Source organism: Lolium rigidum, chromosome 5 (genome assembly GCF_022539505.1).
Source record: "Lolium rigidum isolate FL_2022 chromosome 5, APGP_CSIRO_Lrig_0.1, whole genome shotgun sequence".
In the NCBI taxonomy this organism is placed as follows: domain Eukaryota; kingdom Viridiplantae; phylum Streptophyta; class Magnoliopsida; order Poales; family Poaceae; genus Lolium; species Lolium rigidum.
In genome coordinates this window covers 228,131,085-228,145,137 of record NC_061512.1, presented here as the reverse complement: position 1 = coordinate 228,145,137, position 14,053 = coordinate 228,131,085, and the positions used below count along the sequence as shown (strand labels likewise).

The 14,053-nt window shown below is 43.1% G+C and overlaps 1 protein-coding gene across 1 annotated transcript; it reads right to left on the bottom strand.

Moving 5' to 3' along the window:
- Positions 1-280: 280 nt before the first annotated feature.
- Positions 281-3,589, bottom strand: LOC124655251. The gene is made up of 2 exons (XM_047194175.1): positions 3,575-3,589; positions 281-1,255 (listed from the first exon to the last, which is right to left on the bottom strand). Exon 2 carries the CDS (start codon positions 1,237-1,239, stop codon positions 574-576), a length of 666 nt encoding a protein of 221 aa, XP_047050131.1. The 5' UTR covers positions 1,240-1,255; positions 3,575-3,589; the 3' UTR covers positions 281-573.
- Positions 3,590-14,053: the final 10,464 nt, after the last annotated feature.

Here is a 14,053-nt window from a genome sequence, read left to right as displayed (position 1 = left end):
GATGTTTTAAGTACATCCACCTTGTTACCTTCCACCCCCGTAGTGCCAATGTTGTTCATAATCTCAAACGAGGCAATGCTAATCGGTATTCCATCAAGTTATAACATATTATAACATCCAATAAGCAAATAAGGTTAAGGATAGGCCATCACATTATATAACTCAACAAAATTGAAAAACATGAAATCAACAGAGAAGCGGTAGAGCAAATGAACACACTACACATCCTGCTGCTTACCCATAGGATAAGCAATAGCGGTGAACAATAAACAACAGCAAGTGGCGAAATGAGGCATCACGGTTTCAAGGATAAGTAAGTCACAGTACAGACTACAGGACCTTGATGAATGAAGCAAACTACTTTCTGTTCACTCGAGCATCCATATGATAAGCAATAGCGGTGAAGCAATAAACAACAACAAGTGGCGAAATGAAGCATCACAGTTCCAAGGATAAGTAAGTCACAGTACAGACTACAGGACCTTGATGAATGAAGCAAACTACTTTCTGTTCACTCGAGCAGTTCAGTTACACACTCTAGTTATAACAACAGGATTCATTCGGAGCCCTCACTCAGATGGGGGTGCAGGAACCTGTACTCTCTTCAGCTTGATCAGCCCCTTCCTGCTCTTGTGCCGCTTGGTCAGCCCAAAGCTGCTGCTGCTGCTGCTGCTGCTCTGATTCCTCGCTCTCCTGCAGCATCTCTGGTTCTTTTTCCTCCTCATCCTCCAGGTGAACTGTGGAGTCCCGGATATTCTCAACCTCCTTCTTCATCATGTCCAGCTGGTCCTCTGTAATGGGAAGGTCAACCAGGACGTCAGTGACGGTGGTGACAAGCTTCTCCACTGACGACACTAGCGGATTACTGACTTCCCCGGACATCTCCTTGAGCTTGCTCACTTGGTGGACAATACGACGCATAGCCTCATGCTGCTCACCAACACTCTTTGGATCTGCCTTGGAACCCTGACCTTCAGTGGTGATGTCAATCTCCAGGCGAGGAATGGTTACCTCTCCTATGAGGTTGAGCTCCTCTTCCACCTTGGCGGCGGCGGAGAGACGGCCTGTGCCCCCCACGACTTCCCAGGCGTAATCAGAGCAGAGCGCCTCGACGATTGCAAGAGCATCTGGTGCGTCACGCAGCCTAGTGAGCATAGGCAACTGAATACGACGCGCGCCGAACAGCTTCTTCGCTATCGTCTCCAACTCCAGAAGAGAGTCGACGCGGATGGTCGCCATGGCCTGGAGCTCGTCGGGCTTTCGGGGCAGGGAGGGTTAGGGTTTGGACTTCCGGGGATGGCTATGGCTTGGACGAGGACGAGCCAAGGTTTCGGCGATGGGGGCTAGGGTTTAGGCGATGCGGGATCGAGTGAGGTCCGTAGATTTTGAGGGAACGGCTCAGATTGATCTCGCGGTCTAAACAGGCCTGGGTGCTTGTAGATGGGCTGATTTCGCTCCATGGGACTTCTCCGGTATTCAGTTCGGAACCCAGGAGCTTTTATCGGAGTAGTTTAGTCTCATGGGCCGGTTTTCATAGATTCTGTGATTTAGTTTAGTTCTAATGTTTTATATTTATGGCCCGGTTTTCAACTTTCGCGAAATAATCCTGCAGTCCAGAGGAAAGAAACCACATACCTCTTGGTTCCCAAGGGCAAATCCTATACACCGACCAGGTCGGCCGCTACCGCGCGCCGCACACCCCCGCGCGCGGTATGGCCCGGCCTGGTCGGCCCAGTTCGCCTATTTTTTCTGTTTTTTGTTTTTCTGTTTCTGTTTTTTTCTTTTTTTTTCTTTTTTCTTTTTTACTTTTTGTTTCTGTTTCTTTTTTGTTTTGTTTTGTTTCTTTTCTTTTTCTTTTTATTTCTGTACAAATTTTAAAATTGTTTAAATTCAGAAAAAATTCAAAATTGAAAATTGTTCAAAATTCAAAAAATGTTCAAATTTTAAAAACGTTCAAATTTTAAAACCGTTCAAATACAAAAAATGTTCAAATTCTAAAAGCGTTCAAATTTGAAATCCGTTCAAATTTGAAAAATGTTCAAATTATAAAAGCGTTCAAATTTGAAATCCGTTCAAATATATAAAGCGTTCAAATTTGGAAAAATATTCAAATTCGGAAAATGTTCATAACTAAAAATGTTAGTTTTTGGAAAAAATAAATTTTACAAATTTTTAAAAATGTTCAAATTTCGAAAAAAAATTAAATCAAAATCTGAATATTTTTAAAATTTCGAAAATTTCGAATCTGAACAGATTTTGAAATTTGTTCTCCGAATTTTTTTTAAGTTAGATATTAAAAAAGAAAAATATTAACAGAAAAAAACAGCAAAAAAAGAAGAAAAAACGTACGTACTCTTAATGGGCCGCGGCCCAACCCACCGACCTGGTCGCTGGGGTGTGCGGCGCACCGTACATGCCGACCAGGTCGGTATACAGCAGCCCCCGTTCCCAAGCGAGGAGGTTGTCCTTTTTTTGCATAAACTCCAGTGGATCATCTTTCCATATTTGATGATTATGGGCCTGTTTGGTTCCCAGCCACATTTTGCCAAGCCAAAGTTTGGCAATTTGGCATGTGTTTGGTTCTTGCCACACTTTAGAGCTGCCACACTTCACTATCCATATGGCCCATTTGTCATAGAGTGAATTTTTTGCCAACTTTTGCCACAGTTTGTGGCTTTCAAAATTCTAGCCACACTTTTGTGGCTGCCACACTTGCCAAAATTAGGCTTGGCAAAGTGTGGCTAGGAACCAAACAGGCCCTATATCCACCGACTCTCTAGCTAGAACATACGCTGCAAAATTTAACTCCTTAGAACAACATTTAAAAATCACATCATTAAACTATTTACAAAGAAACAAACAATCTTCATTTATAGATAGCAGCAGCAGGTCCCTCTGTGTGTGGCCTCCATTCATCATCATATCAATAACTTCAGCACAATCTGAATTTATAACCAAGTTCGAACAACCCATAGCTTGAACCATCATCAGTCTATCTCTAAGCGCCATAGCTTCAGCAGCAGCCGCGTCTTCGACAAAAGAATTGGTGCAATTTCCACCAGCAATAAAGAAACCATGATCATCCCTAAGAATCTTTCATGTTGCACTTGAACCATCAAAACTAGCATCAACATTTAGTTTAACATAATCCTCTTTGGGTTTAATCCAGCCATGCTGAATGATTCCACTATTTTCTTTCTTTCTTGATCTAGTATAGTTCGTCACAAGAGCCGAGATCGCTTGTGCCATTCTTTCTGGTTGTCTCACCATTTCGCCATGGGCTGCTTGACGCACCAGACGTACCAGATCGTAGTGGATATGAGTTACAACATCTTGAAGAGAAAGAACTGCAGTCATTCAATCCCATGATGTGCATCTGGGGATCACCGCCGCCGTCCTTGCCAGTATGTGGTTGCCACCATCGATCTATCGGCCGCCCACCCTCCCCAAGCCGCTGTTGCCGGCCTAGCATGCGGCTGCCCGTCGCCGGCCTTGGGAATCAAAGGAGGAGGCGAGGAATCGAGGAAGGGAATCGAGGGAGAGGGCGAGGGGAGCACTGGAGGTGGCAATGGAGAGGGAGAGGGAGAGGGAGAGGCCCCCGGAGCCGAAGGAGGAAGGGTGGCCATGGCGGTTGGCGGAGCTCCAGTGGCGGCGCTGAATTCTCGGTGGTTCGGACACGCAAACGCAGGCGGCTGATACGTCTCCAACGTATCGATAATTTCTTATGTTCCATGCTACTTTATTGATGATACCTACATGTTTTATGCACATTTTATGTCATATTTATGCATTTTCTGGAACTAACCTATTAACGAGATGCCGAAGAGCCGATTCTTGTCTTCTGCTGTTTTTGGTTTCGTAAATCCTAGTAAGGAAATATTCTCGGAATTGGACGAAATCTTCGCCCGGGGTCCTATTTTTGCACGGAGCTTCCGGAAGACCGAAGAGGGAAGGAAGTGGGGCCACGAGGCGCCGACACCATAGGCCGGCGCGGCCCGTGCCCCGGCCGCGCCGACCTAGGGTGTGGGGCCCTCGTGTGGCCCCTCGCGTTGCCCTTCCGCCTACTTAAAGCCTCCGTCGCGAAAACCCCAAGCACCGAGAGCCACGATACGGAAAACCTTCCGCAGACGCCGCCGCCGCGAATCCCATCTCGGGGATTCAGGAGATCGCCTCCGGCACCCTGCCGGAGAGGGGATTCATCTCCCGGAGGGCTCTTCATCGCCATGATCGCCTCCGGAGTGATGAGTGAGTAGTTCACCCCTGGACTATGGGTCCATAGCAGTAGCTAGATGGTCGTCTTCTCCTCGTTGTGCTTCATTGTTGGATCTTGTGAGCTGCCTAACATGATCAAGATCATCTATATGTAATTCTATATGTTGTGTTTGTCGGGATCCGATGGATAGAGAATACTATGTTATGGTGATTATCAATCTATTGTTTATGTGTTGTTTATGATCTTGCATGCTCTCCGTTATTAGTAGAGGCTCGGCCAAGTTTTTGCTCTTAACTCCAAGAGGGAGTATTTATGCTCGATAGTGGGTTCATGCCTTCATTGACACCTGGGATCGTGACGATGAGGTTCTAAGGTTGTGATGTGCTCGTTGCCACTAGGGATAAAACATTGATGCTATGTCTAAGGATGTAGTTGTCGATTACATTACGCACCATACTTAATGCAATTGTCTGTTGCTTAGCAACTTAATACCGAATGGGGTTCGGATGATAACCTCGAAGGTGGACTTTTTAGGCATAGATGCAGTTGGATGGCGGTCTATGTACTTTATCGTAATGCCCGGATTAAATCTCACTATATTTATCATATCATGTATATGCATTGTTATGCCTTTCTCTATTTGTCAATTGCCCGACTGTAATTTGTTCACCCAACATGCTTTTATCTTATGGGAGAGACACCTCTAGTGAACTGTGGACCCCGGTCCTATTCTTTACATAGCATACAATCTACCGCAATTGTGTTTACTCGTTTTCTTTGCAAACATCTTCCACTCGATACGCTTAATCCTTTGTTACAGCAAGCCGGTGAGATTGACAACCTCACTCGTTTCGTTGGGGCAAAGTACTTGGGTTGTGTTGTGCAGGTTCCACGTTGGCGCCGGAATCCCCGGTGTTGCGCCGCATCACATTTCGCGACCATCAACCTTCAACGTGCTTCTTGGCTCCTCCCGGTTCGATCAACCTTGGTTTCTTTCGAGGGAAAACTTGCCATCGTGCGCATCATACCTTCCTCTTGGGGTTCCCAACGGACGTGTACATCTACGCGCATCAAGCTCGTTTTCCGGCGCCGTTGCTCGGGAGATCAAGACACGCTGCAAGGGGAGTCTCCACTTCTCAATCTCTTTACTTTGTTTTTGTCTTGCTTTATTTTATTTACTACTTTGTTTGCTGCACCTAAACAAAACACAAAAAATCAGTTGCTAGTATTATTTTATTACTGTCTTGCTCTCTATATCAAAAACACAAAAAAATTAGTTACTTGCATTTAATTTATTTTGTTATCATGTCTAGTCCTGTACTTGTTTTTATTTTTACTAGTTAGGCATAATGGAAAACAACAAAAAAATTAGAGATCTTTATGAACTTTATCTTGAATTAGGACATGATGTGTTTGAAGAGAAAATTAAAAAACCCATGGAACTTTGTTTGCAAAATAGTTGTAGCAATGTTATTAGCATGAACTCTTTGAACACTATTATTGCTAAAGCTATGGAAGAATTTAAGCTTGGGGAAGCTGGTTGTGATATTTTTAGTCCCCCAATCATGGAGGAGAAAATTTACTTTAATGATACTTTACCTCCTATATATGATGCTTGCAATGCTGAATATGATATTTTCAGTCCACCTACTATTGAGGAGAAAATTAATTATGATTACAATATGCCTCCTATATATGATGATTATGGTGATGAGAATAATAGTGATAGCTATTTTGTTGAATTTGCTCCCACTACAACTAATAAAATTGATTATGCTTATGTGGAGAGTAATAATTTTATGCATGTGGCTCATGACAAGAATGTTTTATGTGATAGTTATATTGTTGAGTTTGTTCATGATGCTACTGAAAATTATTATGAGAGAGGGAAACATGGTTATATGCATCTTAATAATATTAAGTTTCCCTCTTTATGTTGAGAATCTTGAAATTGCACTTGTGTTGCTTTTCTATGCTTGTCACTTTGTTCTTCATGAATTTATTTGTGTACAAGACTCCTTTTCATAGGAAGTGGGTTAGGTTTAAATGTGTTTTGAATTTGCTTCTTGATGCTCTCTTTTGCTTCAACTCTTATTTATTGCGAGAGTATCATTAAAATTACTGAGCCCATCTTAATGGCTATAAAGAAAGAACTTCTTGGGAGATAACCCATGTGTTTATTTTACTACAGCAATTTTTGTTTTGTTGAGTCTTGGAAGTTGTTTACTACTGTAGCAACCTCTCCTTATCATGTTTTTGTGCCAAGTAAAGTTTCTATGTCAAAGTTGATGTTATATTTGGGATCGCTGCGCAGAAACAGCATTGTCTGTCTGTCACGAATCTGGGCACAGGTCTCTGTAGAAAATTCGAAAAAATCTGCCAATTTACGAGCGTGATCCTCAGATATGTACGCAACTTTCATTAGTTTTGAGTTTTTCCATTTGAGCAAGTCTGGTGCCATTTTAAAATTCGTCTTTACGGACTGTTCTGTTTTTGACAGAATCTGCCTTTTATTTCGCATTGCCTCTTTTGCTATATTGGATTCATTTCTTTGATCCATTAATGTCCAGTAGCTTTATGCAATGTCCAGAAGTGTAAAGAATGATTGTGCCACCTCTGAACATGTGAATTATTAATTGTGCACTAACCCTCTAATGAGTTTGCTTGAAGTTTGGTGTGAAGGAAGTTTTCAAGGGTCAAGAGAGGAGTATGATATACTATGATCAAGAGGAGTGAAAGCTCTAAGCTTGGGGATGCCCCGTGGTTCACCCCTGCATATTCTAAGAAGACTCAAGCGTCTAAGCTTGGGGATGCCCAAGGCATCCCCTTCTTCATCGACAACATCATCGGGTTCCTCCCTCGAAACTATATTTTTATTCAATCACATCTTGTGTTCTTTACTTGGAGCGTCGGTTTGTTTTTGTTTTTGTTTTTGTTTGAATAAAATGGATTCTAGCATTCACTTTGTGGGAGAGAGACACGCTCCGCTGTTGCATATGGACACATATGTCCTTAGGCTTTACTCATAATGTTCAAGGCGAAGTTTCTTCTTCGTTAAATTGTTATATGGTTGGAATTGAAAAATGCTACATGTAGTAATTCTAAAATGTCTTGGATAATGTGATACTTGGCAATTGTTGTGCTCATGTCTAAGTTCTTGCATCATATGCCTTGCACCCATTAATGAAGAAATACATAGAGCTTGCTAAAATCTGATTTGCATATTTGGTCTCTCTAAGGTCTAGATAATATCTAGTATTGAGTTTTGAACAACAAGGAAGACGGTGTAGAGTCTTATAATGTTTACAATATGTCTTTTATGTGAGTTTTGCTGCACTTGTTCATCCTTGAGTTTGCTTCAAATAACCTTGCTAGCCTAAACCTTGTATCGAGAGGGAATATTTCTCATGCATCCAAAATCCTTGAGCCAACTACTATGCCATTTGTGTCCACCATACCTACCTACTACATGGTATTTCTCCGCCATTCCAAAGTAAATTGCTTGAGTGCTACCTTTAAAATTTCATCATCCACCTTTGCAATATATAGCTCATGGGACAAAATAGCCTTAAAAACTATCGTAGTATTGAATATGTACTTATGCACTTTATATTTTATTAAGTTGCTTGTTGTGCGATAACCATGCTTACAGGGAACGCCATCAACTATTGTTGAATATCATGTGAGTTGCTATGCATGTCCGTCTTGTCTGAAGGATCTATCATTTTAGTGGTTGGAGCATGCAAAATTGTTAGAGAAGAACATTGGGCCGCTAACTAAAGCCATGAATCATGGTGGAAGTTTCAGTTTTGGACATACATCCTCAATCTCATATGAGAATAATAATCATTGCTACATGCTTATGCATTTAAGAGGAGTCCATTATCTGTTGTCCATGTTGTCCCGGTATGGATGTCTAAGTTGAGAATAATCAAAAGCGAGAAATCCAAAATGCGAGCATTCTCCTTAGACCTTTGTACGAGCGGCATGGAGGTACCCTTTGTGACACTTGGTTGAAACATGGCATGCAAAGATCCGGTAGTCCAAGCTAAGTAGGACGAGGTGCGGGCACTATTAGTATACTATGCATGAGGCTTGCAACTTGTAAGATATAATTTACATAACTCATATGCTTTATTACTACCGTTGACAAAATTGTTTCATGTTTTCAAAATAAAAGCTCTAGCACAAATACGACAATCGATGCTTTCCTCTTTGAAGGACCTTTCTTTTACTTTTATTGTTGAGTCAGTTTACCCATCTCCTTCCACCTTAAGAAGCAAACACTTGTGTGAACTGTGCATTGATTCGTACATACTTGCATATTGCACTTGTTATATTACTTTATGTTGACAATATCCATGAGATATACATGTTATAAGTTGAAAGCAATCGCTGAAACTTCATCTTCCTTTGTGTTGCTTCAACACCTTTACTTTGATTTATTGCTTTATGAGTTAACTCTTATGCAAGACTTATTGATGCTTGTCTTGAAGTACTATTCATGAAAAGTCTTTGTTATATGATTCATTTGTTTACTCATGTCATTACCTTTGTTTTGATCGCTGCATTCATTACATATGTTTACAAATAGTATGATCAAGATTATGATGGCATGTCACTTCAGAAATTATCTTTATTATCGTTTTACTCGCTCGGGACGAGCGTAACTAAGCTTGGGGATGTTGATACGTCTCCAACGTATCGATAATTTCTTATGTTCCATGCTACTTTATTGATGATACCTACATGTTTTATGCACATTTTATGTCATATTTATGCATTTTCTGGAACTAACCTATTAACGAGATGCCGAAGAGCCGATTCTTTGTTTCTAGCTGTTTTTGGTTTCAGAAATCCTAGTAAGGAAATATTCTCGGAATTGGACGAAATCTTCGCCCGGGGTCCTATTTTTGCACGGAGCTTCCGGAAGACCGAAGAGGGAAGGAAGTGGGGCCACGAGGCGCCGACACCATAGGCCGGCGCGGCCCGGGCCACAGCCGCGCCGACCTAGGGTGTGGGGCCCTCGTGTGGCCCCTCGCGTTGCCCTTCCGCCTACTCAAAGCCTCCGTCGCGAAAACCCCGCATCCGAGAGCCACGATACGGAAAACCTTCCGGAGACGCCGCCGCCGCGAATCCCATCTCGGGGGATTCAGGGAGATCGCCTCCGGCACCCTGCCGGAGAGGGGATTCATCTCCCGGAGGGCTCTTCATCGCCATGATCGCCTCCCGGAGTGATGAGTGAGTAGTTCACCCCTGGACTATGGGTCCATAGCAGTAGCTAGATGGTCGTCTTCTCCTCGTTGTGCTTCATTGTTGTATCTTGTGAGCTGCCTAACATGATCAAGATCATCTATATGTAATTCTATATGTTGTGTTTGTCGGGATCCGATGGATAGAGAATACTATGTTATGGTGATTATCAATCTATTGTGTATGTGTTGTTTATGATCTTGCATGCTCTCCGTTATTAGTAGAGGCTCTGGCCAAGTTTTTGCTCTTAACTCCAAGAGGGAGTATTTATGCTCGATAGTGGGTTCATGCCTTCATTGACACCTGGGATCGTGACAGTAGGTTCTAAGGTTGTGATGTGTTGTTGCCACTAGGGATAAAACATTGATGCTATGTCTAAGGATGTAGTTGTCGATTACATTACGCATCATACTTAATGCAATTGTCTGTTGCTTAGCAACTTAATACTGAATGGGGTTCGGATGATAACTCTGAAGGTGGACTTTTTAGGCATAGATGCAGTTGGATGGCGGTCTATGTACTTTGTCGTAATGCCCGGATTAAATCTCACTATATTTATCATATCATGTATATGCATTGTTATGCCTTTCTCTATTTGTCAATTGCCCGACCGTAATTTGTTCACCCAACATGCTTTTATCTTATGGGAGAGACACCTCTAGTGAGCTGTGGACCCCGGTCCTATTCTTTACATAGCATACAATCTATCGCAATTGTGTTTCTTGTTTTCTTTGCAAACATCTTCCACTCGATATGCTTAATCCTTTGTTACGGCAAGCCGGTGAGATTGACAACCTCACCTGTTTCGTTGGGGCAAAGTACTTGGGTTGTGTTGTGCGGGTTCCACGTTGGCGCCGGAATCCCTGGTGTTGCGCCGCATCACATTTCGCGACCATCAACCTTCAACGTGCTTCTTGGCTCCTCCTGGTTCGATCAACCTTGGTTTCTTTCTGAGGGAAAACTTGCCACTGTGCGCATCATACCTTCCTTTTGGGGTTCCCAACGGACGTGTACATCTACGCGCATCAGCGGCTCCTAGTGACCTAGTCGCTGCCTCGCTGCGCTATGCGGCAACCGCGGGCCGGCCCGCAGACGCCATTTTTTTCTCTTAACTAACCGTGGGCTCCTGCATAGATAGTTAAGTGGGCCGAAATTCACGGAGCCGCGGACGGCCCGTTCCCGCTTGCAGCGTGATGCTGGAATAGCTCACTTGGCTAGAGCGTGTGGCTGTTAACCACAAGGTCAGAGGTTCCAGCCCTCCTTCGAGCGATAGTTTTATATTTCCTTTTATTTTTTTTATCAACTAGCTTAGTTTTTTTTTACAATAATGACCTCATTGCCAAAACTAATGTCTTATTTGATCTCGGATAAAACTATTTCAAAATTCAATCCCTGATTTCAACGTTAATAAGGTTCGAGCCCTTCTTCTAGCGATAATTTTATATTTCCTTTTATTTTTTTCATCATCTAGCTTAGTTTTTTTTACAATAATGACCTCATTGCCAAAACTAATGTCTTATTAGATCTCAGACGAAACTATTTCAAAATTCAATCCCTGATTCCATCGTTAATAAGGTTTGAGCCCTCCTTCTAGCCATAATTTTAAATTTTTAAATTTTTATATCACACAGCCTAGTTTTTTTTTATAATAATAACCCCCTTCTAGCAATAATTTTAGTTTTTCTTTTATTTTTTTCGTCATGCAGCTTAGTTTTTGTTTTACAATAATGACCTATTGCCAAAATTAATGTCTTATTCGATCTCAGACGAAACTATTTCAAAATCCAATCCCTGATTTCAACGCCAATAAGGTTCAAGCCCTCCTTCTAGCGATAATTTTAGTTTTCCTTTATTTTTTAATCACGCAGCCTAGTTTTTTTCAGACAATAATGACCTCTTTGCCAAAATAATGTCTTATTCGATCTCGGACGAAACTATTTCAAAATCCGATCCCTGATTTTGGCACTTAAAGGATGGAGCCAAAATTACGTAGATTGGCACAAAAGAAAAAATTGACATAATATTTTGTAAGTGATTCGCCGCAAATGGCAATAGCGCTGACCTAGGTTCGGTGCCACACCTGCTGCCGCCGACCTTGCTTCGGCGGCGGAAAACCTCTGTAATTCAGTTGTCAAATTCTAAAATAGTTGCACAGATGAGCCAGATCAAGCATTACTTTTGCCAAAGGGTAAGATTTGCCAAGAAAAATTACTGCCGCTTATGTTATGCAAACGGTCACATGAAGAAAGCTTGCAAGTTGAAAAATGTAAGGGTATATTGCCCCTATGTGTGGTTTTGGTAATTAATGACAACCCCTATGGACTAATGTTTTCATTAAGTTTATATGAAGGAATATTCAATAGGTACTACTTGTACTCCATGTGTTGGATTCAAGTATGGATGCCATGAAGATAAAGATATACCTTGTGTATTGGCATCAAGATCATCGGTTTGAAGATAAATATGTGATATGATCAACAAGAAGAAATGAAGATGAAGTTCTTATGTGGAACTCAATATTAGCCATGCTCTATCTTAAGTGAGTATGAGAAGATACAAGGTTGAGTCGTGCAAGTTCAAGATGAGCATCTCAAGTGGATCACATGCTTGAAGCTTGCCGTCCATTTGGTGACATTGGATATGTGAAGATGTGCATCAATGGAGCTTTCCCATCATTGTGTATGGGGGAGCATTTGCGAGTCTTCACGAAGCAACGATGATCAAGTAAGGCATTCCGGCTAGTGTAGAGCTTGAAGAGTTATCATCAAGATCAAGCGGGATGCACAAGGCAAAGGTATGACCTTGATAGGTTTTCCTTTTACCGGTCTCAAGGTGGTTGTTGGGAGACCGGATTATAGGATAGATAGCCGCACTATCAAGAGGGGCTTTCGGTTGGGTAACTTGATCACATCGTCTTAGAGAGCTCAATCCTTTGCATACTTTGCATATCCTTATTGCTTCTTGGTGTTTCTATGTGTAAGGTTCTTGAGCTTGTTGCTAGCTTTACAACAAGCCCAAGTTCATCGAAAACGGAGTTCGCATGCATCTTCTATTGCGTTTTCGAGGTTGGGTGATTTTATCGGTTATTCATGATATAAGGTTCTACCTTTTATATTTATGATAAAATCCCCTCCTACAGATTCTTGTGTTTTCACTTTCCATATGATAGCATTTGTTCTTATCTCTCAAACAAAATTGGTTTCATTCGAATCAGAGTTCGGGAGCATTTGTTATTAAAGAAAAAGTAAAAGAAGAAAAAGAAAAGAAAGGGGAGGGGCCAGCCGGCCGATCGGGCCAGCCACCGGCCCACCCGGTCCGCAACCGCTCGCCAACCGGACCGGCTTTTGGCCCGTGACCGGCCTCGGGCCCGGTCCGTGACCGGCCTGCCCGGCGCTGCCCCCGGCCTGGCCGGACGCCTCCCTGGGCCGTCTCCGCCCCGCTCGGCCCACGCGGCCTGCGCAGCCAGCTCGCGCCGCGCGCCTGTGGCTATCTGCCGCCTCCTGTGCGGTCTGCTCCCATACGGTCGGTGGCCTGGCTGGGCCGGATGGCTGACTGGCCTCCTCGGCCCAGCATCCGGTCAGCCGGCTGGGCCGCCGGCCTGGGACTGTTTTCTGCCGTTTTTTCTGCCCGATTTTCTTGTCTTTTTCTTTGTATTTTCCCCCAACGGGTATATTTGCTCCCTAGCTATAAATAGCCCCTTCTTCCACCTTGAGCTAGTTACTTCTTCCCTCTCTCTCACCTCCATTGTTGCATTTGAAGAAGTTGCTCTCTCTCTTGTTCCCCCCCCATGATTTTTGCTCATTCTTGAGGGATCTAAGAGAGGAGATCTAGATCTTCACTTCCACCAAACCATTTCTTCTCTAAGTGAGGGGAACTCTTTGGATCTAGATCTTGGAGTCTTTTGTTGACTTTCCCCATTGTTCTTCCTCTCCAATCTCATCCTAGCATTTGTTGTTTGGGTGGGATTTGAGTGTGAAGGACTTGAACACCTCTAGTGTTCTTGCTTTGCATCATTGCATAGTGTTGAGCTCTCCACCACGATTAGTTTGAGTGAGAGACCGTGAGCTTGTTACTCTTGGAGGGAGACCTCCTAGTTTGCTTGGCGGTTGGTGCTCCGGTGATCTCTTCAAGAAGTTTGTTAAGAGGCCCGGGCTTCTCCTTCGTGGAGCTTGTGAAGTGGTTGTGGAGCTTGCCATCTCCGGAGCGGAGGAAAAGCTAACCATAAGGAAAGGGCCATTATCCTTCGTGGGTGTGGTTCGGAGAATAGGGTGAGCCTTCGTGGCGCGGGGAATCCTTCGTGGGACCTCCACTCCTCCAAACGTGACGTACCTTCTTGCAAAGGAAGGGAACACGAGGAATACATCCTCGTCTCCGCGTGCCTCGGTTATTTCTATACCCGAGCTCTCTTTCCTTGTGATAGCCATTGTGCTTGAAGTACATATATCTTGCTATCACTTGTGCTACATATATCTTGTGCCTATCTGATGACCCACAAGTATATGGGATCGCAACAGTCTTCGAGGGAAGTATTACCCAATTTATTGATTCGACACAAGGGGAGACAAAGAATACTTGTAAGCCTTAACA